Source organism: Penicillium psychrosexuale, assembly GCF_028828465.1.
Source record: "Penicillium psychrosexuale strain IBT 29551 chromosome Unknown utg000002l, whole genome shotgun sequence".
Lineage (NCBI taxonomy): Eukaryota > Fungi > Ascomycota > Eurotiomycetes > Eurotiales > Aspergillaceae > Penicillium > Penicillium psychrosexuale.
This window is the reverse complement of record NW_026643187.1, coordinates 6,680,741-6,705,462: the sequence shown is the minus strand read 5'-3', so window position 1 is coordinate 6,705,462 and position 24,722 is coordinate 6,680,741. Positions and strand designations below refer to the sequence as shown.

The 24,722-nt window shown below is 50.1% G+C and overlaps 10 protein-coding genes across 10 annotated transcripts; 2 read left to right on the top strand and 8 right to left on the bottom strand.

Annotated features, from left to right (window-relative positions):
- Positions 1–1,717: 1,717 nt before the first annotated feature.
- Positions 1,718–3,191, bottom strand: pex13 (peroxin PEX13; the record flags this gene model as incomplete). The annotated part of the gene is made up of 3 exons (XM_057184569.1): positions 1,718–2,484; positions 2,532–3,059; positions 3,143–3,191. 3 exons carry the CDS (start codon positions 3,189–3,191, stop codon positions 1,718–1,720), a joined length of 1,344 nt encoding a protein of 447 aa, XP_057046019.1.
- Positions 3,192–3,872: 681 nt separating this feature from the next.
- On the bottom strand, positions 3,873–5,827 carry N7518_003641 (ER oxidoreductin; the record flags this gene model as incomplete). Its single annotated transcript, XM_057184568.1, has 3 exons — positions 3,873–4,017; positions 4,078–5,669; positions 5,726–5,827. 3 exons carry the CDS (start codon positions 5,825–5,827, stop codon positions 3,873–3,875), a joined length of 1,839 nt encoding a protein of 612 aa, XP_057046018.1.
- Positions 5,828–7,024: 1,197 nt separating this feature from the next.
- N7518_003640 (uncharacterized protein) lies at positions 7,025–7,969 on the bottom strand (the record flags this gene model as incomplete). Its single annotated transcript, XM_057184567.1, has 1 exon — positions 7,025–7,969. One exon carries the CDS (start codon positions 7,967–7,969, stop codon positions 7,025–7,027), a length of 945 nt encoding a protein of 314 aa, XP_057046017.1.
- A 590-nt stretch (positions 7,970–8,559) lies between these two features.
- N7518_003639 (cytochrome P450) lies at positions 8,560–10,015 on the bottom strand (the record flags this gene model as incomplete). Its single annotated transcript, XM_057184566.1, has 3 exons — positions 8,560–8,730; positions 8,779–8,886; positions 8,942–10,015. 3 exons carry the CDS (start codon positions 10,013–10,015, stop codon positions 8,560–8,562), a joined length of 1,353 nt encoding a protein of 450 aa, XP_057046016.1.
- Positions 10,016–10,972: 957 nt separating this feature from the next.
- Positions 10,973–13,189, bottom strand: N7518_003638 (Zn(II)2Cys6 transcription factor; the record flags this gene model as incomplete). Its single annotated transcript, XM_057184565.1, has 4 exons — positions 10,973–11,996; positions 12,048–12,679; positions 12,730–12,919; positions 12,966–13,189. The coding sequence occupies 4 exons, from the start codon at positions 13,187–13,189 to the stop codon at positions 10,973–10,975; spliced, it is 2,070 nt and encodes a 689-aa protein (XP_057046015.1).
- A 201-nt stretch (positions 13,190–13,390) lies between these two features.
- Positions 13,391–15,222, bottom strand: N7518_003637 (uncharacterized protein; the record flags this gene model as incomplete). Its single annotated transcript, XM_057184564.1, has 4 exons — positions 13,391–13,717; positions 13,775–14,496; positions 14,544–15,098; positions 15,147–15,222. The coding sequence occupies 4 exons, from the start codon at positions 15,220–15,222 to the stop codon at positions 13,391–13,393; spliced, it is 1,680 nt and encodes a 559-aa protein (XP_057046014.1).
- Positions 15,223–15,557: 335 nt separating this feature from the next.
- N7518_003636 (uncharacterized protein) lies at positions 15,558–17,519 on the top strand (the record flags this gene model as incomplete). The annotated part of the gene is made up of 1 exon (XM_057184563.1): positions 15,558–17,519. The coding sequence occupies one exon, from the start codon at positions 15,558–15,560 to the stop codon at positions 17,517–17,519; it is 1,962 nt and encodes a 653-aa protein (XP_057046013.1).
- A 1,122-nt stretch (positions 17,520–18,641) lies between these two features.
- Positions 18,642–21,413, top strand: N7518_003635 (bifunctional terpene synthase/polyprenyl synthetase family protein; the record flags this gene model as incomplete). The annotated part of the gene is made up of 10 exons (XM_057184562.1): positions 18,642–18,933; positions 18,982–19,013; positions 19,066–19,331; positions 19,380–20,048; positions 20,104–20,268; positions 20,323–20,483; positions 20,537–20,638; positions 20,691–20,751; positions 20,805–20,889; positions 20,952–21,413. Coding segments are annotated over 10 exons (2,295 nt in total), but the record flags the coding sequence as incomplete, so codon positions are not given.
- Positions 21,414–21,730: 317 nt separating this feature from the next.
- Positions 21,731–22,552, bottom strand: N7518_003634 (alpha/beta hydrolase; the record flags this gene model as incomplete). The annotated part of the gene is made up of 2 exons (XM_057184561.1): positions 21,731–22,081; positions 22,142–22,552. 2 exons carry the CDS (start codon positions 22,550–22,552, stop codon positions 21,731–21,733), a joined length of 762 nt encoding a protein of 253 aa, XP_057046011.1.
- Positions 22,553–23,295: 743 nt separating this feature from the next.
- Positions 23,296–24,152, bottom strand: N7518_003633 (ankyrin repeat domain-containing protein; the record flags this gene model as incomplete). Its single annotated transcript, XM_057184560.1, has 2 exons — positions 23,296–23,773; positions 23,842–24,152. 2 exons carry the CDS (start codon positions 24,150–24,152, stop codon positions 23,296–23,298), a joined length of 789 nt encoding a protein of 262 aa, XP_057046010.1.
- Between the last annotated feature and the right edge of the window lie 570 nt (positions 24,153–24,722).

The window sequence follows — 24,722 nt, the reverse complement described above, 5'->3', positions numbered from 1 at the left end:
CTCCATCATACTCGCTCCATCCGGAAATGGCATCTGTGTACTCTGTACTCCGTACTCCACGCCGCATATATTTTCTGGGATTCCCATGCATAACATATCGATCGACACTACACTACGTTTGACTCATCCTACACTTCTATTCGATTATACATAGTGGCTAAGTACATAGCCCTGACACACACACGCCGATCATATACATATCCACGTAAACGTACATACTTCGCGACGTGACACAACCGGACAGAAGGAATCGTAGAAAGTATAGCGCAGCAATGAAACGAAACTTGATGAACGAGAACCATCTAAGCGTTTAACCTCATTATACTCCGTACTCCGTAGACCAACTACGAAATAAAGTACCATAATGACGACACGGCACATCAATATTCCAAGGAGATGGTAAAACCCACTATTTAGACAGAGTACGAATGTCCCACAATCATCAGCGCAGGGTAAAGGGACACGACTTTCAGCCCCTTACCTTACCTTACTCCAGAAGTACATACTACATACATTGTACATTGTACGTTGGACATATGTACACATCCAATCCACCGTAGATCAAATGCCAATGTCAACGTCAACGTCCTCCGACAATCCCGCCAAAAAGGCAAAACGGCAGCTCCTACCTAGCCTAGGTAAGTAAGTACCCGTCTCAAAAGCCAAGCACACGCAATTCGCCTCACCGGTCCAAAATCAAATCCAAATCAAAATCAAAATGCAACTCGGACTGACGAGGCAAAAATGCAGGTATCCGGATGGAGGCGTGGAAACGGGAACTGGCACGAGCTCGAAGACTGAAATTCGAGCGGGGATGGACAGATAGGGCAGGGGACAGGGGTAAGGGTAACGCAGATGACATGACGTGCGCGGGTATGTGCACCTGCATAGAAGGAAGATTTGGAAAAATATTTGGACTTGGATTGGATTTGTAGACGAGCGGTGCGTACGACATAGGTAGACGGGTGTGTGCATGCATGGTATACGAAGACATATATGTCGATAGCGGGAGGTTGGGTTTTGTGGATTGGATGTATGTACAAGGTCTATGCAGATGATATACGATGTATCTACTCCGTATTCAACGGCTATATACATATTGGGTAGCTGAGGATGATATTCGATGTATCGACTGTCAAATGTCAAATGTCAATGTCAATCCCAAATGTCGGTGGGGACGGATACGGATATGTGCCGGGACGGGACGGGAATGGCATGGCCCACTGTGGGCCAGACGATAGTCCACGAGGAGGATCATGGGAGTGTTGGATGGGATACGGAGTAGGTACTTTTGTGATTAGGAAGGTGGAGAGGGAGAGGGCTTTTGTTTCGAACTAGAACTAGTGGGAGAGGTTGCGTGGATGTGTGTGCATGCACTAATAAGTACTAAATACAAAGCCAATGAGAGATCGCTAAACGAATTCAAGCCGACAGAAGGAGGGGGAGCAAGTGAACAAAGAGGGGAAGTGCTGGGAGGAGACTACCCAGGCAATACTGAGCCCAGGTATAGCGAGCTAGGCTGCTACCTGCACGGCTGGTCATAAAAGATCGAGAAGATCAAGGCACGCTCGGGATATATAAGGATGAGCAAAGCTCGAAGGGGGAGTTTTTGGCCGGTTCACGTCACTATAAGAAATCATATCCTGTTCCAACTTGTCCATTCCAAGACAAGGCAAAGACAAGGACCAAGGAGAAAGCCAAGCAAGTCTAGCATAGCTCATGAGTAGAACGTGCTCTTCTGGAAGCTCTCAGGCGTGATATCGCCCATCTTGGTGTTGAGCTCGGGCTTGCCCAGTGACGACAGGCTCTGTGTGCGGCCTGCGGGGTCGCCCTTCATTGTAGTAGTGCGAGTAGCAGGCTCGCTGCCTGTTGTGATAGCCTGCTGAGTAGGCCGGCGTTGGATAGTCTCCAGGTACGGGCCGGGGAGATATCCGACGCGGCCGTCGCGGGCACGGCAGCGCCACCACTCGGAGGCATTGCCCATAGGATCCGACTTGCTGAGCACGGCGACAATGTCACCCTTCTTCACGGCCAGGTCGATGCCGTTGCTCTCCTGGGTCTCGGGGGTGTAGTCGTAGAGGAGACGGCAGAAGTCCAGCTTGGCCGGGTCGAGCGATGCTGGGCCTTCGGCTCCAACGCCCACGAGCTGGCGCCGCTTCGCCTCTTCCTCCTGAGATCGGGCCATGGTCTTGATGAGCTTGCCCATGAGGTAAGGGAGGCCAAAGAGGGCAATCAAAAACATGAAGAAAGGCTTCTTGGATGGCTTGGCGGGAACCGGTGAGCCATCCGGGAGTGTAGCAGCGGCGTGACCGCCGAGGAAAGCCGCAAAGGCAGCCGGGGTCAAGGAAGTCGCATCAGCTGGCGGAGGACGTCCTGTGAGCTTAGCGATCAATGTGCGGAACCACCGAATCAGGGTGAAGATGCCCAGGGCCGAGCCGAGTGTGTTTCGCAGGTTTCCAAATTGTTCCGCGACCGAGACCATTGCTAAAAAAGAGTCAACAGTGTCCATATATTTCTTCCAGGAGACTAACCAAAGAATGAACTGTGCGTAGCCATGTACGTGCTCTCGAGCATCTGGGCAAAGCCACCAAACGCACCGACGATACTCTCAATCATGACGAAAGTCGCCTGGGTGCTCTGCCCGAACGAGTTCGTCAGGCTGTTCGGATCATTAGGATCTTGTCCCGGCATGCCACCGTACATGCCTCCCATCCCTCCCATTCCCCCCATACCGCCCATGCCCCCGTACATGCCACCTCCGTACCCTCCGTAGCCGCCGCCGCCGTACATGGAGCCCATAGTGCCCATGGAGCCGAAGCGGGAGTAAGGTGAAGCCATGCCACCCATCCCGCCCATGCCGCCCATGCCTCCGTAGCTGGATCCGTACGCGCCTGTTCCAAGGCGTGAAGCTCCATATGGCGAGTTGTTAACTACGGAGTTGAGAGCGCTCGGACGGGAGGGAAGTTCGGGGGCGGTGGACGATGCGGGGTTGGCTGTAGAAGTCATCGCGGTCGAGGCAGCAGGGCTACCGGCGATAGGTGCTGTTGATAGTGCGTTTCCTGAGGAAGGAAGTTAGTTGTGGACACTGTGGATTGCGCTGACTCTGTGGCGCTAGGATATCGGCAATCGAGAAGACACTTACCAGCTGCACCTGCTCGCTCCCACGGTTTTGGTGGCGAAGGCGTCGCCATGGAGTTGGATATTAGCGGAATAGCATCGAGATACGATATACGTCTGTTCAGATGGATTCGCCGCGAGGCTGGGGGGTGAGCGAAGAGAGAAGATGGAAGAAAAGACGCATGTGGTGGAGAAGCCGAGGTCGGGGTTTGCCGAGAACACGGGGTATTACCTACAACTAGACAATATCCAGGTAGATCTTCTTCATAATTTTCATAAGCACGATCCTCTAATGCCTGGGTCTGTAATAAGCAGCGATGTCTAATTAACTAGCAGATTTTCTTGTCCATCCTGTTCTGTTCAGTCTGTCCCCTACCCGGTTCGTTCTTCCGCCTATACGGAAGAAATCTCTTCGGTGGCAAACGCATGTACCTGGGGGGCGACCGAAGTTTGAGATGGAGATGAGCGAAGTAGATTGAAGTAGATAAGTAGTCGAGTCATACTTATACATATCTAGACACCAGCAGACTTATTCACCCATATCTATATCTTAGCTTCAACCTGTAATTTGACTACATGGCCTCTCACTGAACATATAACGACTAATAGTTTGCTCTCTTCGCTCAGCAAAATAGCCTGAACATTAAGGAGTATATATTCGAGTACTCTGAAACAAAACCATTCAGACAAAGTCTATCAACGCCATAGCACAGAGCCATATGTACAAATGCCAATGCAAAGATGAAATACAGAACTCATAACTCGTCACGATTAGCATAGGCAGCAGGTTGAGTATGCGCACGCGGCTGCGGTGTCTTCAGCTTCCACATGCGAGGAGGCACCGGCAATCCGAGCCAGTAATTGTACAGCCGGATGAACTCCGACGTGCCGATTTGGTAACTGCGCGAGTCAGTCAGTCTATCCATAGACTATCCAATAACCAAATCAAGAGCAACTTACATTGTAAATGGGATGTCCAACCAAGACTGCCAGATATACCCAACCGTACCCCAGATCATATTCCACTCGGACATGAAATCCTCGACCCAGCCATCGTCTGGGCCAGGCGGTTTGCGCTCCCAGGGGTACCGCTCGGGCGCGGCGCCTCGGCCGTAGACATAATCGTCTTCATTATCTTCACCTTCGAAATAGAAGTTGTTATTGCCGTCGCTGAACACGCGTCTATTGTCGCCGAGGGCGTTGGCGTGGTGGGAGGAGGGTACGGCACCGTGGACAGGGAACATGTGGGTGGTGCCGGTCAGCAGGGCGCGCTGCATACTGCGCGAAGCAGCGATACTGTGCGAAATGCGGCCGAGGGTGTTGATGAGCGCGACCAGCTCGGTGCGGCGTAGGGGCGGGTTCTCGCCGTTCTTGGTTTCGTCGTAATCGAACAACACCTTGAGCGCGGTTCCGTACCCGTTTACCTGGAGCTTGCCCCAGAGGCGGCACTTGTCGCAGCCGACGCAGTCCATCAGGCGACTGACGTTGCGGAAGCGGTTGCGGAAGTCCTCTTTCAGGCCGAGGGCGTTGGCGTCCTGGAACATGATCTTCTCGTCGAAGATTTGAGGAAGCTCCGTCAAGGTCGCTGTTAGCTTGTTGACGCGCTTCTTGGTCTCGCGGTCTTGCACTGGGTCGCTGGCGCAGTATGTGTACCCGTCTAGGTGCTTGCGGAGTTTTGCCACGGCGCGCGAGACTAGTGCGTAGTTGAAGTACATGTTTGAGATGCGCTCCGGGTGGTCGAGGAGTCGATCCTTGAAGCATTGCACGTTGGGGTGCCACAGGCCTGTGGTTTGGTTGAGGTAGTCCCAGCACAGATGTGTCGAGATAGAAGCGTGCATGCCGCTCAGCAGCCGGTGGAAGACTCGCTTCTCCAAGCACTCGTTATCCAGCGACAGGCTTTCTACTCGCTGTGATTCCTTTTGGAGAACGTCGCGGAAGTCAGAGGCTGCCTGGAGGCCGCCTATTGGCACGTTGACCGACTGCTCCTCCAGCTCCTCAGCCACGGGCTTCAAGAAGCAGTTTTCGCGGTAGATGGCATCCCACACTTGGTTTGCACCCTCTCCAGAGTATCCCGTGAACCGCTCCGGATTATCCACCAAGCTCACATAGTCTCCTTTCCCGGCGGAACCCTCGTCCTCGGGGACACAGTAGTCTCGTTCCTCACATTCGTCGTCGTATTCCACCACACAACTCTCGCCGACATCTTCACCCAGCTCTCCCTGGAGCGGGCGTTCTTTCGGCCGCTCGGCTTGAATATTGCGAGGTGGGTGGTTCGCCTTGGGGCCCTCTAGTTTGCTGAGTTCTTCCGCGCGCCACGTCAGCGGAATATCCTCCTCTGAGTCGATAGTGTTCACGGCACAGGCAATGTTTCCACACATGCTATTGGCGTCGTTCCAGAAGGGACATTGTCTATTGAACAGGTTGAGGCGGTAGTAGGAGAAAAAGTCCGTTTCTTGTGTGAGGGAGTTGAGCGTCGTGAAAATCAGGTCGTTCATGCCGTTGATCTCGCCGTATGTGACACACGCATCCGATACCATGGCCGAAGGTTCGAGCTAGGAAATAAACGTCAGTCATCTGTATTGGTATCCTCGGTCCTAATAAGACTTACAGCACACTTGGTTGGGTCCAATGCAGGATTATGAACCGCGGCATGGCTCAAGCTAGCAAGTGCGAACACTGCTGCATAGAGCAGCCTCGCTGCAGACCGCATCTTGGTCTCCGACTGTGGTATATGATCGAGCACGTAGTCGTCCGGTTGTTGTATATGCAAGGTGGCGCAAAGGCCAGAGAATCAACGGGAGGGTCTGTCGTTGGAGGTAAGCCGTGAGGTCTACGCAGTGATAGCTTGGAAAGTCAAAAAAAAACAATCTCAATAATATTAGAAAAGAACAGAAGAATCAAGAATGTCAGTGTCTGCTGTCTGAAGTGGACAAGCTGGCCTCCAAATAATATCCGCGGAGATCGGCCGCCAAGAAATGATAATGGCCTGACTGATTCTGGCCTCTGATTGGCTGGCTTGTTGAGGTTCAACACATTTGGAAAGTGGCAAGATGGAAGTCGATGGACTAATGTGGTGCCATGTATAGTACGTTATATAGTAGGTTGCAAGGTTATATACATGTACCGTATAGGTGCAATCCTTCTTGGCCAACATGCCACTTTACAAACATATATTAACCAACTGTTTACTTCTGAGTAGACAAGTATACCACCAAGGTTGCTATTGAGAGATTCACAATAAGAATATACAGGCCATTCAGATCCCTGTTGAAGAATCCACCGATCTAACCATAACCGAAACGGCGCACAAGGTTCTTTGTCTTTGTACTAACGAAGTCACTTACTATTGGTAGATCGATACTAGACAGATATTGAATACGAGCAGGAACAAAGCCGTATTCGTTGAATAGCCTAATAACCCCTGTTTATTGCTCATCGATCTTGCACTTCTCACCGAAAACATCCTCGTATTGGTAGTAGTTGCAAACATGTCTCCAGTTATTTTATTTTAACCGACTAAGATACAACGTTCCATTATTTAGTGAATACCTGCTATGAATTCTATTAAGCTCAAGGCTCCAAAATTTGGAAGTACATAACACAAAATTTATTCAGGAATATTCCCAGAGGACTATGGCGACTAACTTCCAGGTATCAATGTCTTGTGTGTGTATAAAGCATTCTGATTCCATACTAGGCAATCGCCATTTTTTGTTTCCAAACGAGAGGATGCAATCCATAGTCGATCAAAACACAAGGGAGTATAAGAACCTACCAATGAAAGTCAGCATGATCAATAACCACAAAATCAACCAGAGTTCTTAGACTCAGTGGTAGTCAATACCAAAGCATTGTGATGATCCAGGGTCCAACTAAAAAGCTCAAACGGGCTAGATTGCCCACTATCTCAACGGCGAACCCCATCCCGACAGAACAGGTGTTTATTCAAAGTCTCCCCGGCATGGGCATTCAAAACAGATAATGAATCACCAGTATCAGGGGCTGGCACATTAGACGGCAACTGCATACCACGTTGGGGTGGCACAGACATATTCGATATACCGGGCAGAGCATGTCCGGGGAGGCTGTATGGAGTGAAAAAGGAACGAACAGCAGGAAGAGTCGGTAGTGGAACATGGTGAGTATCGCCGTTATGCATGATATTCGGGAGTTGAACGTCCATCTTAGGCATCGGCGGGGTTAGCCTAGCCTTCCCACGACGTCTCGGGCGAGCACCTCGTTGTGCAGGGCGATGGCGAGTCTGCCGTGCCACGCCGTAAATAGTATCGGTTGGAGCAGGCATAGTAATATGGACACGGACTGGCCCAGTCTCTGTCTTGCTGCACCCAGCGCCTGGTGTATAGTATGGTGGGCCATCAATATGCACGATATTGGCCGGGTGCTCGACAGGATTGCGAGTAGAGAGCTGGCGAGGGAAAGCTCTCATCTCGGTCAATTGCCAACTCGCTAGCAATTGCTCCAACTGGTCGGCTACACGGGTGTGGTCTCGCTGGTGGAGAAGGTCTGCAATGGCGTAGCCCAGCTGGGCTTGGGTATACCAGCAGGAGTACCCAAAGTTGGTACCGAAGTAATTTGGATGGCGCTGAGCGCGGGCAGTGAAGTACTGAGGTGGAGCATCGAGGACGATGTCGCTAGGTGGATAACTCAACCCCATCATCTCCCCGGCTCGTCGAAGGGTCGAGAGTTGGAGATTGAGTTGGCCCATCCGGCCAATGACTTCGTCTTGGTTTGTTGGATAGTTGTTTCTAAGGCCATGGATAATTTGCTGCATGAGGGTCCAGAAATTAGCATGCTCCTCGCGGAACTCGTCAGACGCCCTGCATCCTCCCATGGCTGCGGTTTGATAGATAGATTAGTGGTATGGTAGTGAATATTGATGCTAGCCTCGTGGGTTCGAGTGTGAGTGTGTTTGCTTTAAGCGAATGCAATCAATGTATAAATAGTCTGAAGATGGTCCTAATTGGTAGAAAACGAGTAGAATGTGGCTTGGTGGATGTGTTCGGTGACCTTGAGATTTATAGATTGTGCTGACCATGTGCAATTATAGCTTGGTTGTTGCTTTGGTTTCTCTTTTGTGCAGGGTCGTGAAATTTGTATAAAATATCATTTTTTGAGCTGATTCCCAGTGTTAACATGATCGCGTAGAAGTCCACCCCCCAATATATACATGTGAAAGAGTATATGTCAAACGATAAAACTACGGGTCACGAACCCGTGTAATACTGACCCTTAATCCTTTACCTCTTTCCTTTGGAACGCCAAAGCCATACTCCCTATGCGTGACGATGTTATCTGCCGTCACCCCATATAGATCCATATCGAATCTCCGCACCAGCGTGGAAATGACCAGGTACAACTCTGCCAAAGCCAAACTAGAATACGGGTAAGTCTGAGAACACAGGAGAGGAAGTTGAATTTATCTTACTGGTTACCCATGCATTGTCTAGAGCCTTTGCTGAAGGTGACAATCATATGCTCCAGGCGTTGGCCGGCCGCTTCAGCCCGGATCCAGCGCTCAGGGTCAAAGGCAAGCGGATTAGGGAACAGGTCCGAGTTTGTATGAACAAAATGAGATGATGTGCTCATCAGGGACTTTGAGACGCGTTAGCGTTGTTCATATCGGAGGGCATATGAGCTTACGTTTGGGGGAATTGTCCATTGCTTGTATACCAGTGCTTCATCGGGTGCACGTCGGGGAAGACGAGTTATGACGCCGGAGAGCCGAAGGCCCTCATTTATCGTTCCTCTCTGAACAAAGTCCATTAATTAGTCTCGTCTTTGCATACCATATTGCATTTCTCACCATGTAGGGCAGTTTTTCAAGTTCGGCCCATGTGCTAGATGGGTATTGCTCGAGCTCCTCGCGGAGCTTGAGAAGTAATGCCTTCTCATTGAGCAAGTGGAACATAACGATCTTCAATGTTCCCGTTGTAGTCTCTGTGCCTCCACCAATCAACGAAAAGCCTTCGTCCTGCAACCGATCCAATGTTCTTTCCTGCGCAGGCAAGGAGGGGTCACAGAGAGCACCAAACATTGTTGCTTGACCGTCCACTTTACCTCCATTTTGCAGTGCGACGTCGGCTTGAGCACGAACCAGTTTCTGTAGTCGCAAAATGTTGGCTGCATGGAACCAAAGCTTTTCAAGCACCTTATCAGGTATGAACTTTGAAAGATCCAAAAGGAAAGGGAAGAATTTCAACACATGAACTACAGATGCAAGACTTAATATGGAGTCTGCAACTTCATTATTGAAATTGACATCGTCCAAGTAGTCAAGACTCACACCATGCGCATACTCCGAGATGATGTCCGCAGTCAGAGCCGAAGACGCAGCATCCAGCTTTACAACTGTGCCTTGATCACAGGCTATGCTTAGCCGCTTGACAAGCTTTTGCACCTTGCCCTGGATCATGTCTTCTAAGCCTGCGATTGACTTTTTGGAGAAGTAGCTGTTCAGGATAGCTCGACGCGAACTGTGCAGGCCATGATCAACAGTCGCGAACATGGAAGTCGGTTGGCCTGCCAGTCGCACAAGTCTTGGGTCTTTGTCGCGCCTCCTGGTAGGGCCTGCATAGATTTCCGTATAGAAGTTTGGATCTGCCACATGAAGCTCGTGGGGTGTAATGCGCACGATAGGACCTCGAAAATGTTTAGTATTGAGATATGAGTGTCGAATAATGTTCTTACCATATTTCTCATGCATCCGCTCTATCTCCCACAGATACCGGCCACCCAGGACCACATTGTAATAAAATTCATAAAGACTTGTTAGGGCAGCTAGTTTCGGCCCCGGGAACTTGCTGAGAGGATGGAAATATAGTCGATAGATCACCACCCCAAAAACGAAGGAAAAGAAGCCAAACCACAGTAATAGCATGGCAGTGATGTGCTCGATGCTGAAAATTGAGCGGCTAAAGTTTGAGAGACAATTTACCTACCACAAGGGATTATGATGTATAAATCCGAATTGAGAATGTTGACCAATTGCTCTAGCTGGGATTGGATGCCGAGTACGGAGTACTCCGTCGAAGAGCTAACGATTGCTACGTGGCATACTTCCGAATCCCCACTGGTAGTTTAGCCACAGAATTGTAATTTTGTTCGGATCCCAAGTCAACGTGCCCCGGCGCTACTTTTGTGCAAGGATTAGAACGGCTTGCGCGACCGCGATGTGGGTATCCGTGGCGACAGGGGTCTGCCGTGAGGATTCCATGTGAAAATTAACAAAATATTTCTGAAACAGCCGGAACATTGCATATTGCAGCGTACAACTGTTGTAGGCGCTTCAATTCAACTTCGAGATGCTTGTGTGAGGCTCCTGGGCATGTTTAGTTAGTATCGGAGTGACCACGTAGACCAATGGGACACTACACAATCGTATCGGATTGGCATCGGGCCGACGATAATAACCCGACAAGTTTTGTTCTACACGAACTCGTCGAGATGCATATACACTAAGGCAGGTTGTGCATGTTTTGGGCCCTCCTAAGAGAACCTTCCGTTTTCCATTTTAGGCTCATCTCTTGCCGCTTTTTGTCAGCGGGTAGAACTGAGCACGCACCTGCTGACGTAATCACGCACGGGCTCAGGGCAGCAGGGCTAGATCGTCTTGGAATTGGTAGGCCTTTGAACCTCGGAAACAGTTGAACGTTGCCCGTTATGTAGATAGCATAAATTAACAAGGGACACATCAATATGTGATTGCCCAGGTGTAGCCTCGCGGTGAGATTCGCGGTACTAAAAATATATAGATCGTTAAAGTCCGCTGTTCGTGATGAGAGTGTTGTACACAAGCCTGCATTCCATGCTATTACCGTTATATGACAGGTATTGGCTAGAACAAAGACGCAAGCGATTGGTATAGAGAGATGGAGTTAAGTATTTCCGGCTCGCTTTCATCCGGCGTCAAGTCCAACTCCGCCCATATGCCTTGCCCATGCACTGCATCTGGCTGCATTGAATGCTGCGCATCACCCGTCCCGCAGCTGTCCGCCGACCATGTGACTGAGTCTGATACAACATCGCGTAAATCTTCCGCTGGTTTGCCCGCCCTGGAGACTAGCTCCTTGACTTCCTCGGCCGAGATAAGATGCATGGCTTCCATCAGGATATCAACACTTTGTCGGGATAAAGGACTGCCCGAACCTGCCACTTCCAGAGATTTAATGAGACGGGCCAGTCCTTGCTTGCATTCAGACAGCCGCGGGGAGGACAGTTCGGATAAGGCCAGCATCGCCAGCACCACACCCGCTGTGAAGCACTGGAAACAGAGTTGAACGGCAGAGGTGGTGTTCCCAAGAATAGATAAAATATTTTGCCATCGACAGATGCTCGACATGCGTAAGGCAGAAGTGAATAATTGGTCACGGATCGTGGTACCGGATCCATCTTGCGATTCGATCGGGCCATCATGTAATCGGACACTGAGGTATTTCCTACTGAGAAGGAATGGACGAAACAATATCAGGTGTTTGTAGTCATAAGACACCTGTAGTGTTAGTGCCTGCAGGGAAAAAAGACGCCGAGCAGGGTCGTCAATCATGCTCTGATCCTCCGAAAAGCTGCCAAGCTTGAGCTCTCGTGGGACGGTCTTTTCCCAATCCAGGAGACGGGCATAGGTGCGCTTGATATGAGGCAGGCGTATACTATGCGCCGTTGGATCGGCAATCGAGTACAGCTGTGCTTTGTAGCGGTTGTACGAGAATATCGTCACAGGCTTGAACGTGCCGTCTTCTCGTACCTCGTATGATCCGATCCCCGGGCAGGTGGCCATCGTATCATCTAGATCTTCTGGCTCGGAAACGATGAACTGTACGGTTGGGAGGACTGATGGTTTCCCGTACGCTTGTGCGATATACCTGGAGCGTGTTAAATTTCTTCATATGTGTATGGATAGTTGCTCAACTCACACATCGACCATGTAGATGGACCACCAAACTCGTCTGCGCACCTGTATTTCAATGAAATCTAGTGGTCCCCACGTGGCCTCGTCATGAAGGCTCATCGCCTGCGCCGCTCGCGATCCCAGTCCGGACATGGTAAAGGAAAGCTGCGTCTTGCGTTCTAGAAGGTACTCAATGGACATGAGAACGGCACAGGCGATTGATTCTAGAGTGGCTTCTTTTAGAATCCAGAATATATGATTCTCCACAGCCTCGATCCACGTTGCTTTGCACTGCTGAAGATTAAACTGTGGGCCCAGGGAATGTAGAGTATCGTGATTAGAAAAACGGGCTCCAAGAATTAAGACAGCCAGCAATAACAATAAGAATGACTTCTCAGAGGGGAGAATACCCTCTGTCTGAAGAATGGTGACCAGACGCGCCCGAAAGCTGGGCTCATGAAACATGGAAAGGTACCAGTGATTCGCTTGGAGATATGAGTCCAATAAGGCTAGAGTAACTGCTGTCGATGGGAGCTGCATCCCAATTATGGCCACAATTGGTATTCTCGATCCTTGAACCTGAGGCAGCTTGTTTGCTGGGGTTCCGTCAGGAATGGCATCGGAGTCCCGCAAGGTGGTCATATGATTGCGAAAAAGCTGACGGGGTGAGAACCGCAAAAGAAAGGGTTGACAGTAGACAATCTTACCTCCTGGGCATGACGAAAGGTTGAGTGGGCTCGCTCTCGCTGGCTGGTGACCAGATCCGTAGCATGGTTGCCACCGGGCACAACCTGTGTTTGTAGACCGGGGCTGGGATCGTGCGAAGGGGCCGTTTCCGAGAGCAGTGGACGATTCTCAGGCGGTTTGCTGCTTGGTGACTGAGCTCCGGTATTTTTTCTATAATTCTTAGAATATATATTATGCTATGATGCGTCCTACCCACCTTCGTCGCTTGTTTATAACATCCGTACATTCTGCCTCGGAGCGAATGCACAACTGGCAGGGTCGGGTATCATCACACTGGAAATAGTAAGTAGAATCCAAGATGACGACAAGAGAGGAAGACCTTGAGCTTTTGTCGTCGGCACCTTGCACAGGCGGATCGGACCCTGGAGGGCGCCATAGTGGCGGAATACAAGGGTTGGGATATTGGGAGGGATCTGACATCCGGTGGAGCTCGGAAGTCAAATATTTATGTCATAGGATGCCAAAGATCTACTCCTCGTACTGGTAAAAGGTATGTATGATTGACGGTGATCTATTCATCTCTATTTGCTATTGAGTTCAATATTTACTGACGGTTGTCTGAAGGTGGACAGGAATTGTCAATCGATTTGAGGTCACGTGATATATAACCTCGGCTCCACTTCACAGCTTCGCCTTGGCTCCCATCGCAGCCGCTCGCAATTCCTTTCGAAGGATTTTGCCAGTCGGGCTTTTGGGAATCTCAGGCACGAAGATAACACCACCCCTCAATTGCTTATGTGAGGCGAGGTTATATTTAATGAAGCTTTTAATGGCATCTTCTGTGATTTTGCCCTGATCAGCGACCACATACGCACGGGGAAGCTCATTTCCCGCCATGTTGACATCCGGAACTCCAATGACAGCGACATCCTGAATTAATGAATGCGATAGCAAAAGACCTTCCAACTCTGCTGGTGCGACTTGAAGACCCTTATACTTGATCATCTCCTGAAGCGCAACCGAAACTGTCAGAAATTACTTTATGCTTGAGGTATAGTCACTCACCTTCCTCCGGTCGATGATGAAGATCCTCCCATTTCGTCGCAATCCCAAGTCGCCAGTTTTGAACCATGCTCCGTCAGCTGTGAAGCTCGATCGCGTGGCTTCTTCGTTTTTCCAGTACCCCTTCGTAACCATTGGACCTTGGACGATAAACTCTCCCTCCTGTCCGTCTTCGACATCATTCTCGGCTTCGTCGACAATGCGCAGCCGAATATTCGGAAGCAGAGGCGAAAGACTTCCATCAGACTCGAACTCGTCCCAGGGAGAGATGGTGACACTACCAGTAGTCTCACTAAGACCCCAAGTTTGTGAAACGGGACATCCCAGTGTCCTGGATGCTCGCACGACCAAATCCGGCCCCATGGGCGCCGCACCAGATACCGCATGGATCATATGCTTAAACTGATCATTCACCAATGGGCTCTGTACCAGTAACTGGTAGATTGGTGGGACGGTAAAGAGGAACGTGGGACGATATGTCGCACAGTTCCAGAGAAAGCTTTTCGGCTCGAACTTGGACATCCAGTACACTGTTCCGCCGCATAGCACCGGTTGCAGGAAATAGCCCTGGCAGCCGGCGATGTGCGCTGCCGGCAGGTGTGCGACTGTCCGGTATTCTGGTGTGAAGCCTGGGGTTTGAGCTTTTTGTCTGGATATGTAGTCGCGGTAGGCGTAGAGGTTGACGACGGCAGCAGACACCAGATTCTCATGTGTAATTTCAACGCCTGAGTCTTGATTAGTTATGAAGCACAAAAGGAGCGGCGCAACTAACCTTTAGGCTCGCCAGTTGTTCCGCTGCTGTAAATCAGGCAGGCGGCCCTGTCATGCAGGATTTGTTGATCAGAAATCACCTCCCAAGCCAGCTGTCCGGTGGACCCGTGGAGCAGTTCCTTCCCGTGTCCATCTCGAAGACTTCTCTGTCCACGTGAACTCTCCAGAACCAACACCCTATCCAGTAGGATTCCACATTCAGCGGCAGCCTTGAGGGAAACTTTGATGCAGTCCTTGCTAGTAACAATGAGTCGAGATTCTCCGTGTTTCACCTGTCGTGCCAGCTCTCCAACCGTGAAACTCGAACTAGCCGCACTGTACACCCCGCCCGCGGCAATCACGCCGTAGAAAAGCGAGGGGAGAAGAACTTGTCCGGTCGAGATACAACAAACAGTATCGATCCCTGGGCCCTGGGCGCCAATCGCAAACTTCTCGCGTAGAATGTGGGCAATTCGCATGGTGTATTCGCGGCATTGTGATTTGGTGATACTGTTGCTGCTGTCTGCACCTTCCACGTGGAGGACAGTATCATCTTTTGCTAGCACGTCGGGGTGGTCTATTCATAGTTAGAAACTGTATGTCTCGATAAATGTAGACTTCTCACTAAAGACAAGGGATAGGAGGTCTGTATTGGGTATAGTATAGTCCTTCACAGGATTGTAGATAGTGCAAGAAGACATTGTTGCGGATCGAAGAAGTGGAAGTAAAACAGTTATCTAGCACATGCATATGAAGACAATGATTTACTTTATGTTCTACGTGGAACTGACTCTGGAATTACCAGCTGGATTATATCCGGTGGAATAGATATGGTATACCCAAATTGTGGAGACAGAGCTCCTCTCTAACCAATGGGATTCAAGATACATCCAGTGGAAGCCAGATATCCGGTGGAACTGCAATATCAAAAACAAGTCCCACATGGGGAACCTCGGTACTGATGGACACTATCCGGTGCTTATATAGTGTGCACCCCCAACTTTATTTCCCCGCAAATACGAATTGAACAAGCAAAATGGTACACTCGACCGGCAGAAAACCCTCATCGTCTACGGATGGCTTCTTCCAATCCATCCCCACTGTTCCCCCAGCATATACCTTTGTCAACGATGGGTCCGCAAACTCAAGCTCCCTGGCTGCTTCGGATGATATAGCTCTCGCGAGGATTCTCAATCTCTACCTGCCACGGGACTCCCCCGTTGGTGTCTCAGTTCACAACCTATCGCGTCGTGCACTGCATCCGGTTATCCTGAACTTGGCCACCGATGCCGAGGTGAACCAGCCCATCATCCGACCACTTAGTACCTTCGGCATCCAGAATAGTGTCGACCCGTTAATCACCGGAGAAGGGTGGAGAAAGCTGACAGCCATCGCACAAGAGGAGGGCTTGGTTGCAGTCGCCTACAAGAAGAGCAATGAACAATGGAATCGACGCGTGCAACAATTCGCAATGAATCATGTCTGGTCACCCAGTGCTGCGATGACGGGGTGTCCTGGCTCGATGACGGATGGAGCGGCCAAATTGTTGGCGGCACGGCTGGACGACGTGGACGGTGATCAGCCCGGCCGCCGCGCGGTGTTGCAAGAAGCATACAGACGTCTTGTATCAGATATTCCCGGTGAGGCCTGGACAACAGGACAATGGATGACGGAGAGAACGGGCGGCAGTGATGTCCGGGAAACGGAAACACTGGCGTGGCGGTTGACGACAGAAGAAATCTCGCGAGATGTCGAACAGGGACGAGATGTGGATGCTCATGGATTGCAACTGGGCCCGTGGCGCATCGACGGATTCAAGTGGTTCAGCAGTGCCACCGACTCCGACATGGCCATGCTTCTTGCGCAGACCGAGAAAGGTCTCAGTCTCTTCCTTGCACCCATGCGGCGCCGCTCCGGAAAGAACAGTGACGCGAGCGAGCTGAACGGCATTCGGATCCAGCGTTTGAAGAGCAAGTTGGGCACCAAGTCCCTACCCACAGCGGAGTTGGAGTTGAAGGGGGTTCGTGGTTGGCTGGTGGGAGAGGAAGGCAAGGGAGTCAATGCCATCTCGACCGTTCTCAATATCACCCGACTCTACTGTGCAGGTGTATCAGCAGCAGGTTGGGGCCGTGGACTATCCATTTGCCGGGCGTACACTCGCGTCCGCAAGACGCGCGGAGCGCTTCTGCAGGATAATGTGCAGCATGTGCGGTGGATGGCGGACGAGACGGTCAATTACTCTGCGGCAATGCACTTGGCATTCTTCGGGGTCGCACTGCAGGGTACCATGGAGCAGAGTTGGGACTCCATGGTCCGCAGTACCAAAGCTGCTGGACTTATCCCGCATGATCCTGCCAAGGCTGCCACTCTCCTGCGTCTGATAACACCCGCCTTGAAGGCCACTGTTAGTGTGAACGCGGTTCATGGACTTCGGGCCTGCATGGAATGCCTGGGTGGGGTTGGATACTGCGAAAATAATGAAGATGGCGGTATTCTGAACATCGCCAAGATATTCCGAGACACCACTGTCAATGCCATCTGGGAGGGCACAGTCAGTGTTATGGCGGAGGATGTTATTCGAGTCCTTACCGACAAACGGTTGCAGGGTAAGAAGTCGGCAGGCTCAGTTTTGGTTGAATGGACAAAGGATATTTTGAAAGGCTGCCAATCGAGGTTCGCCGAGGAACGCGCTAGTGTGGAAGGAAGACTAAACGCTCTGCTCGAAATTACACAGAGTACCAACAGGGACGAACTCCTGTGGCGCGACAGGGAGATCCTGCAACATATTGCCACTATAGTGTCCTCATGTTTGGTCATTTACGATGCATCCTCCGATGACGATGAGCGTGCGACACAGATAGCATCCAGGTGGGTGCGCTCACAAGCACTTGCAGGTACTAAAGGTGCCTTGAAGTCCTCTTGGCAGCATGAGTCTGCCATTGATCGATTGATCTTTTTGGGCGAATCCACGTCGGTCTCCCGCTCGGCGAAGATTTGATTACTATGTATTGATAATTGATGGAATCATGAACCGGCCTTTTGGCTTGTCTATATCAAACAGAATGATGGCCCTTGTACGGAGTACTCCGTCCTCCGTAAATCGATATCGAGACGCTAATCCATTCTGGGTATAGTCTGAAATCACTAAGCATCCCACACGTGACTGACCCCTCGTGCTGACATCTCCTCCACCTCGGGAACTCGTAAAAGCAGCGGCAGCTCAGATAGGAAACCTCAAGGAAGATCCTGTCTAGATGCAGATGTACTTTTTACTACTCCATACTCCATCTGGGCTATTACGGGAATCTTTCAATCTTCCCGGCTCTCATCTCCACCATCTCCACATTTCTCGCCCTGTAACTCGCCAAATTAGAGCGTACAAGCGCCGACCAAGGCGTGGCTCGTGGCGTCGGCCGTTTCGCAAAGGTCCCTCCGATCCTGCCGGTTGTAAATAGCCCAGATAACGAGCAAAAGACTCCACGATGTACTAACGTGCTGGTTTCTTATTGGTGCGACCCGTTTGCACGAAGTGCACTAAAAGTAACGGCCCCCAACCGAGATTATGATTTTCAATGCTCCTTTCGCTGTGGATATCTCGCTTGGCATAGCTCTCATTTAATGGCATGGCGTGCTGTCCTTGATAGCAACAAGTTAGATTCGCACTCAAATAGGCAAGAGTAAACGTAAAAGGTAGATGATCGTCACTCGAATTTGTGCGCGAGTCAACTGCTCGGTATCTATCGAGATAGGAGCCTCGGATGAAAACGTGCTTTAGATTTACTTCTAGTGGAGAACATAGTTGGTTCTTGTCTCACTCATGTTGTATGTGTCAAGGCGGAGCCAATTGGTGTCATTGGTTGCTAGACACGTTGATTATTGTGGGACTTGTCCGGTGCAAAGTGGTAGCCTCCCTTGCGCGTACTTCGTATATCGTACGGTAGAAACGAAAGAACCGGCATCGGAAGAGGACATTTATAGTGCCGGGCTAAACTAGCGCAGCTGTCTTAGCAAGGGTGGTTTACTTTTCTAATTCGATTATTTATACCACCCGGGCCCCCTCGGCTGTTGCATGTGCATCGTGCAGCTCGGTATTTTCTCGAATCACAAAGCATCATCGAACATGGGAGAAACAATAGCCGACGTGTATGCGGAGAGCATTGATCCCGAGATCTACGCCAATAATCCGGCATACTCCTCTCTCTTTACCCCATATATTCACAAGCAAACGATAATTGCCGATCACGTTTCAGTACAATGCCACATAGACCTAAATGGAATTGATGCCGTTGGGTCGAAGTTCGGCAATCTCAATGCACACGCGGGTAATTTTACTTCACTGTGTGCGCCTAACTGCCTACCCGAAAGACTTGCGCTTGTCGCTTACACCGTGGAATATGCATTCCTTCACGATGGTACGTGGGAATAAGTTACTCTATATTCCGCAACTAACATCGAGTCAGATGAAACCGATAATGCCGCTGATCAAGAAGCTGTATGATAAATCATTCTATGTATGCGGATCAAGAAACTGACGCGCGATTTAGTTGTTGCTCGAAAACAAAATGCTTCACCAGGCTATTAATCAGAGCAGTATGACTTCTGTATCGAACAGGGTTTCAGCTAAAGCACAACGCAAATCCGAGGTCCAGGCCAAGATCGCGGCCGAGTACCTGCGTCTGGATCCCGTGTTCGGCGAATTTTTCCTTAAAGCGTGGCAAACATTCACTGCCTCGGTACAGGACGTGAGAAGTCTTGAATTTCCCAGTCTGGATGACTACCTGGAGTTCAGAATTGTTGATGCAGCAGCAGAGTATGTCACCCCATTCCGAATTTGAGAACTCAATCTGATTATTCCAAGCTGGACACTTTATAATTTCCGATGGGGATCAGGCATCACGCTCACCCCCGAGGAAGAAAAAATCGCTGATCCTATGAGCTACGTCGCATATGCGGAATTATGCCTGGTAAATGACTTGTTCTCTTGGGACAAGGAGTACGACGCTCATGTCAAAAGCAATGGCGAGGTGCCGTTAGTCAATGCGGTACATATTGTCGCAGTTACACAGGGTCTGACACACTGCGCAGCAAAGGCGGTTGTCCAGGCGGAGATCCGAGCCCACGAAGAGCGATTTTGTTACTTGAAAGAACAGTACAAGGCGACGGCTAGCCCATCAGATTCAGTTCTCAACTGGCTGAAACTGCTCGAGCATTCAATGGCTGGAAACTGGGTTTGGAGTCTGTGTGTTCCTCGTTACTTCAAGGTTGAACGGAACCCGTATAAAGACCACCTTGAGAAGTTTGGCAGTGAGGCTGTGCGAGTTCTCACGCCTGAAGAGCACCTTCGTGACTCAAAACAAGAGACCAATGGCACTAAAGAGATTGAACTGCAAGAACCTAAGTCAAGTGAGTATAACACGCTATCTCAGTTGGTTTCAATCCGGCAAACGAGACTAACAATATTCCAGACAACACAGCAGAGAGTGATGTCCTGGCGAAGTACACATCTGGGTATCCCACAGTCGATGAGGTAAGTTTCTATCCGCAAGAGTCGCTGGAGACAAGGAGACCTAAGTGCTAACTAGAAATCCACAGCCCGTGTTAAATCCCTACACATACATCAACTCTCTGCCTTCTAAGAACGTGAGACAGACATTGATAGCGGCTCTGAACTCATGGTACAAGGTGCCCGTGAAGTCCCTCCTGATCATAGAGGGTGCAGTCAACTTCCTACACAACTCATCATTATTGTAACTGGGCCCATTTCAACCTGAAATTGTTTCTCCTCACTGACCTCTAAATAGGCTCGATGACATCCAGGACGGAAGTGTCCTCAGACGCGGAAGGCCAGTGGCGCATCAGATATTTGGCGTTGGCCAAACCATCAATACTGCGACATACCTGATGAACGAAGCCTTGTATCTCGTACAGATGCTTTCCCCGTCTGCGGTTTCAGTTTACACAGGTAGGTTATCTCTACATATTTGCTTGCGAGAATTTTCGGACTGACAGTACCAGATGAAATGCGTAACCTGCAGCTTGGACAGGGACGCGATCTCCACTGGAGCTACCATACGCATGTACCGACCCCTGCGCAGTATATAAGCATGGTTGACGGCAGTACGTATTGGCGCATCCATCTTTATACACCAATTTACTGACCATTACACAGAGACTGGCGGTTTATTCCGTCTTATTAGCCGTCTGATGAGATCCGAGGCGACGGTGAATAGGTATTTTAACGCTCATCATACAAGAAAATGAGTTCCAGGCTAATATATCCTAGGGACCTTGATATAAGTCAGTTTGCGACGTTGCTTGGAAGACATTTCCAGATCCGAGATGACTACCAGAACCTTCAAAGCGAAGATGTACCAAATCCCCTACTATGTTTCTAAAGACGGATCTGAGCTAACATGTTGCTTTACTTTAGTACACAAAAAACAAGGGCTTCTGTGATGATCTCGATGAAGGGAAGCTATCTTTCCCAATCATCTTATCAATGCAATCGCCAGGATTCTCCAACACAGCGTTGTCAAGCGTGTTTAAGGGTTCCCAAAAAGGAGATACCCTGTCACCTGAGATGAAGCAGTACATACTGGAGGAGATCACTGCTCGGGGGGCATTCTCTGAAACGAAGGCCGTGTTGAGAAAATTGCACATCGAACTGCTACGCCTGCTTATGGAGACCGAAAAGAAAGCTGGTGGCATAGAGAATTGGGCGCTGCGCCTGTTGATTATGAAGCTGGACCTCGGGGATGAAAAGAAAAAGGAGGCGCACAAGAGTGACTCTGCTTGGAAGGTCAACCAGCGACGAGCGTGGAAAGGAAGTCAGAAGAATGGGCGGCCTATTGATAAGGCTTGCTTTTTGAGAGCTATGGAAGAGGCGTCTCAGAAGTGAGTCTCGGTCGCGGATAAATCTTACCTAGAGGTGCACGAAGATACGAAATAAATTGTACAGACGTTTTCGAATTATTTCTCTCTTCGTACTGTAGTCGTAACTTGGGATAACTGAAGACAGTATTGTCTACTCAATACATTCTTAATGTCCTTTTCTATAGGAATATGTTCATCGTGAAGCGATTATTTCTTGGTCTGTATATACGGGCAATCCAACAAGGTTTGCATGTTTGTTGGATTTGCTGTCGGATCCTGGTGACCTGCATGAAAAGCCCATAGCAACCCTAACCCCAAGTGAAAGTCTAGTTCCCTTTATAGGAATTGGCCAATGATCTCCCTAGTAAGTTCCACCGTCTCATCGATCCGATTCAGGAATGGCGCGCAGTGACTGGACACCAGTTCCCTGACGATCCACGCCTGCTGCGTGGAGGCCATCATGCCGAATTGCGCCTCCTTTGGTACCGGACGATCCTCAGTGGTGACAATGAACGCCAAACGCCCTCGGAACGCTTCGTCCGCCCAGGCCGGATGGGGCTGAGGCGAATTGAAAGCCAAGGTCGCATGCGGTCTGAGTCCTGCGATCAGGGACTGGGCCAAGACCGCATCAACATCGGCAGCAAAGATTTTAATGGGGTCATCCACGACAGCAAGATTCGCCGAGGGCTGCAACATGTCAGCAAGTTGCATTATATAACTATAGTGGAGACGAAGAGGTCCTCATACCTGATCGTGTAAGACCCAGGGGGGCAGGATTCTACCCTGGGCACCGGCACAACTAATACCCTCGGGTACGATGAAAGCGCCCAGGTACAGCAGTCCAATAACACCACCTGCTTTGCCCTCTTGAGCCCGCTGCGCTTTGGCTAGCCCGGTAGCCGCGGCGGAGCCAGGCATGCCGCCATAGGAATACAAAAAGAGCACAACATCTTTGCCCTGATCCTCCACGAGAGACTGGAGAATGGTCGTGATAGCATCGGCGTCGGCTTGGCAATCAGTGACCAACGGGTCCGAGGAGTCTACAGAGGGGTACCCCGCGTAGTGGACATCGTAGCCAGCGACCGTGAGAGCTTGGAGAAATGGTTCGTAGAACGTCCGAGTGGTCCAAGCACCAGGAACAAAGAGGATGGTGGTCATCGTGTGAATGAGATATGTAACTGTTATATGCCGACGTGCAGACAACTATGTTGTACCAACTAGCGAGTATCTCCTCATTTTCAACTGCAGGGGATCGCCCAACGTGCATGAATTTTCCGGTTTAATCGACCAATACCATATTGCCCAAGACCTCGACCACTCTGATTGGATCTCCAATTAGCGACAAGCATTGTGGTATTGTTAGCATCCTCACCCCCAACCCTTGCAATCGTACTTTATAATCCTCTTCGAAACATAATCTGATACATACATAGGGTGTGGAAAACAGGGCTTCCCGTCCGCTCAGCCGTACTTAAGCCACATGTTATACACAGGCTACAGCCAATGCTCAATTCGCCCTCAGCACTTGAGCGGCACTCCAGGGTGAGCACTGGTGATATGGGTGAGAAGTCTTGAGACTGGGGTGAGAGAGGTGAGAACGGGGTGACAATTCTCACCCTTGGGGTGATATAGGCCAACTCCGAACTTATGCCCATCCTAAGAACAAATATAAATCCAAACCCCGAGACCCTTCTCTTGATCCTACCATGATTTTCTTTCAATTTCTTGACTATCCAAAATATGTTCTCCGAAAAGAATATCCCGAAAGCACTCCAGGAGCGTCTCGCACGTGCGATATCACGTGGCTTTACACGTGAATATCAAATCGAGAAGGAAAAAGAGGGTAATACTATCTGCGATTCCTAAGCAATGCCACGCTAACTTGGCTATCTGGGTTCTTACTACTTAGCGAGAGTAACCCTGGAAGAGACTGAGCATCGCCTCGCGGGCCTCGGTATGTCGCATGTACTCAGCCACCTGCGGTGGTGTCTTTTTTTACCGATCCTCCTGCCAACAGACTGGACAGTGGGGTCCGCGCCAGCCTCTAACAGCATCTTAACGATTTCCACGTTGCTGAGCCTCGCAGCGAGGTGTAGAGGTGTACCCCAATCGTCGGAAGTCCCATTCGGGTCTACGCCCCTGTCAAGCAGAAAGCGGGTCTTCAGTTCGCGATGCTGTACATGCGGTCCGAGAGAGTAGAAGAGCAGATTTGATTCCAATTTCGCGCCGTATTCGAGATATAGCTCGATCATAGAGGTATCTGGTTCCCGGGTGCTCACAATAACACGGCCGAGGGGAGAGACTCCTCTTGGTCCGCGGAGGTTAGGGTCCGCGCCGGCAGAGAGCAATACAGTAGCAGCCGATAGATTAAAAAACTGGCTATACCAACAGGGGCGGAGTTAGTTATCTAAGATATCTTATCTCTTCTTTATTAGGGCGTAACATACGGGAGTATAGGTTCGCCGTTAGAAATCCTTGCATTGGGGTCCAAGCCGTTGTCTAGGAAGAGGCGGACAATCCGAGGGTCCTGGTGGAAGTTTATTCCGTGGAGAGAGCCCGTTGCCTCTGCTGAGACGCGAGCACCGGCGTCAAAAAGGGTAGCCACAGCATCAGCGTGTGACATTAGTGTTGCGTGTCTGAGTCCGGCGTCAAGGTCTTCAACAGTTAAGCGGCCAGTGGCGATTGCTTCATGGATTTTTGGCATGTCGCCATCGGAGCACGCATCGTGAAATTCTCGCTGAAAGGCGTTAGGCTCCATTGTAGCAGGTTGCTGGATATCCGGATCAAATGATAGATGGAGATGGTTGGATGAGGTTGTATTTGTGCCTTCCAGTGCCCCCCACCTACGCAGGGGCATAGGGGCCAGGGTTACTTTCGGATTTAATGCAATGCATTGCGGCCTTGGTGCTTGTATTTGGCCTGGATTCGGCCTGATGTTGGCCTTCAACCTGACCGCTTTCAGGCCCTAGGACACAGTGTATTGTAAGGCTTTCGGCACGGAATAACTAGTACGCCGGACAAACCCTTACCAACTCGTTAAGGTAAACATCCGTTGCCAAGGTAATACCTACTCCCGCGCGCTGTCTACCGGGACCGATCCCCCTCTTCCTTTCCTTTTTCTCTCTTCCTTTTCCTCTCTTCCTTTTTCCTTGACTCTCCTCCTGATCTACCTTCATTTAGGAATCTATATATTTTTTTTTCTCTCAAGAGATATATATAATTGATTGGATCGCTATTACCTCTGAATTCAGGTCCAAACCGCCCAAGAATTATGCGATGTATGGATTTGTATGGCAGAAATAGCTTCATATTCATATGGCTAGGTCTC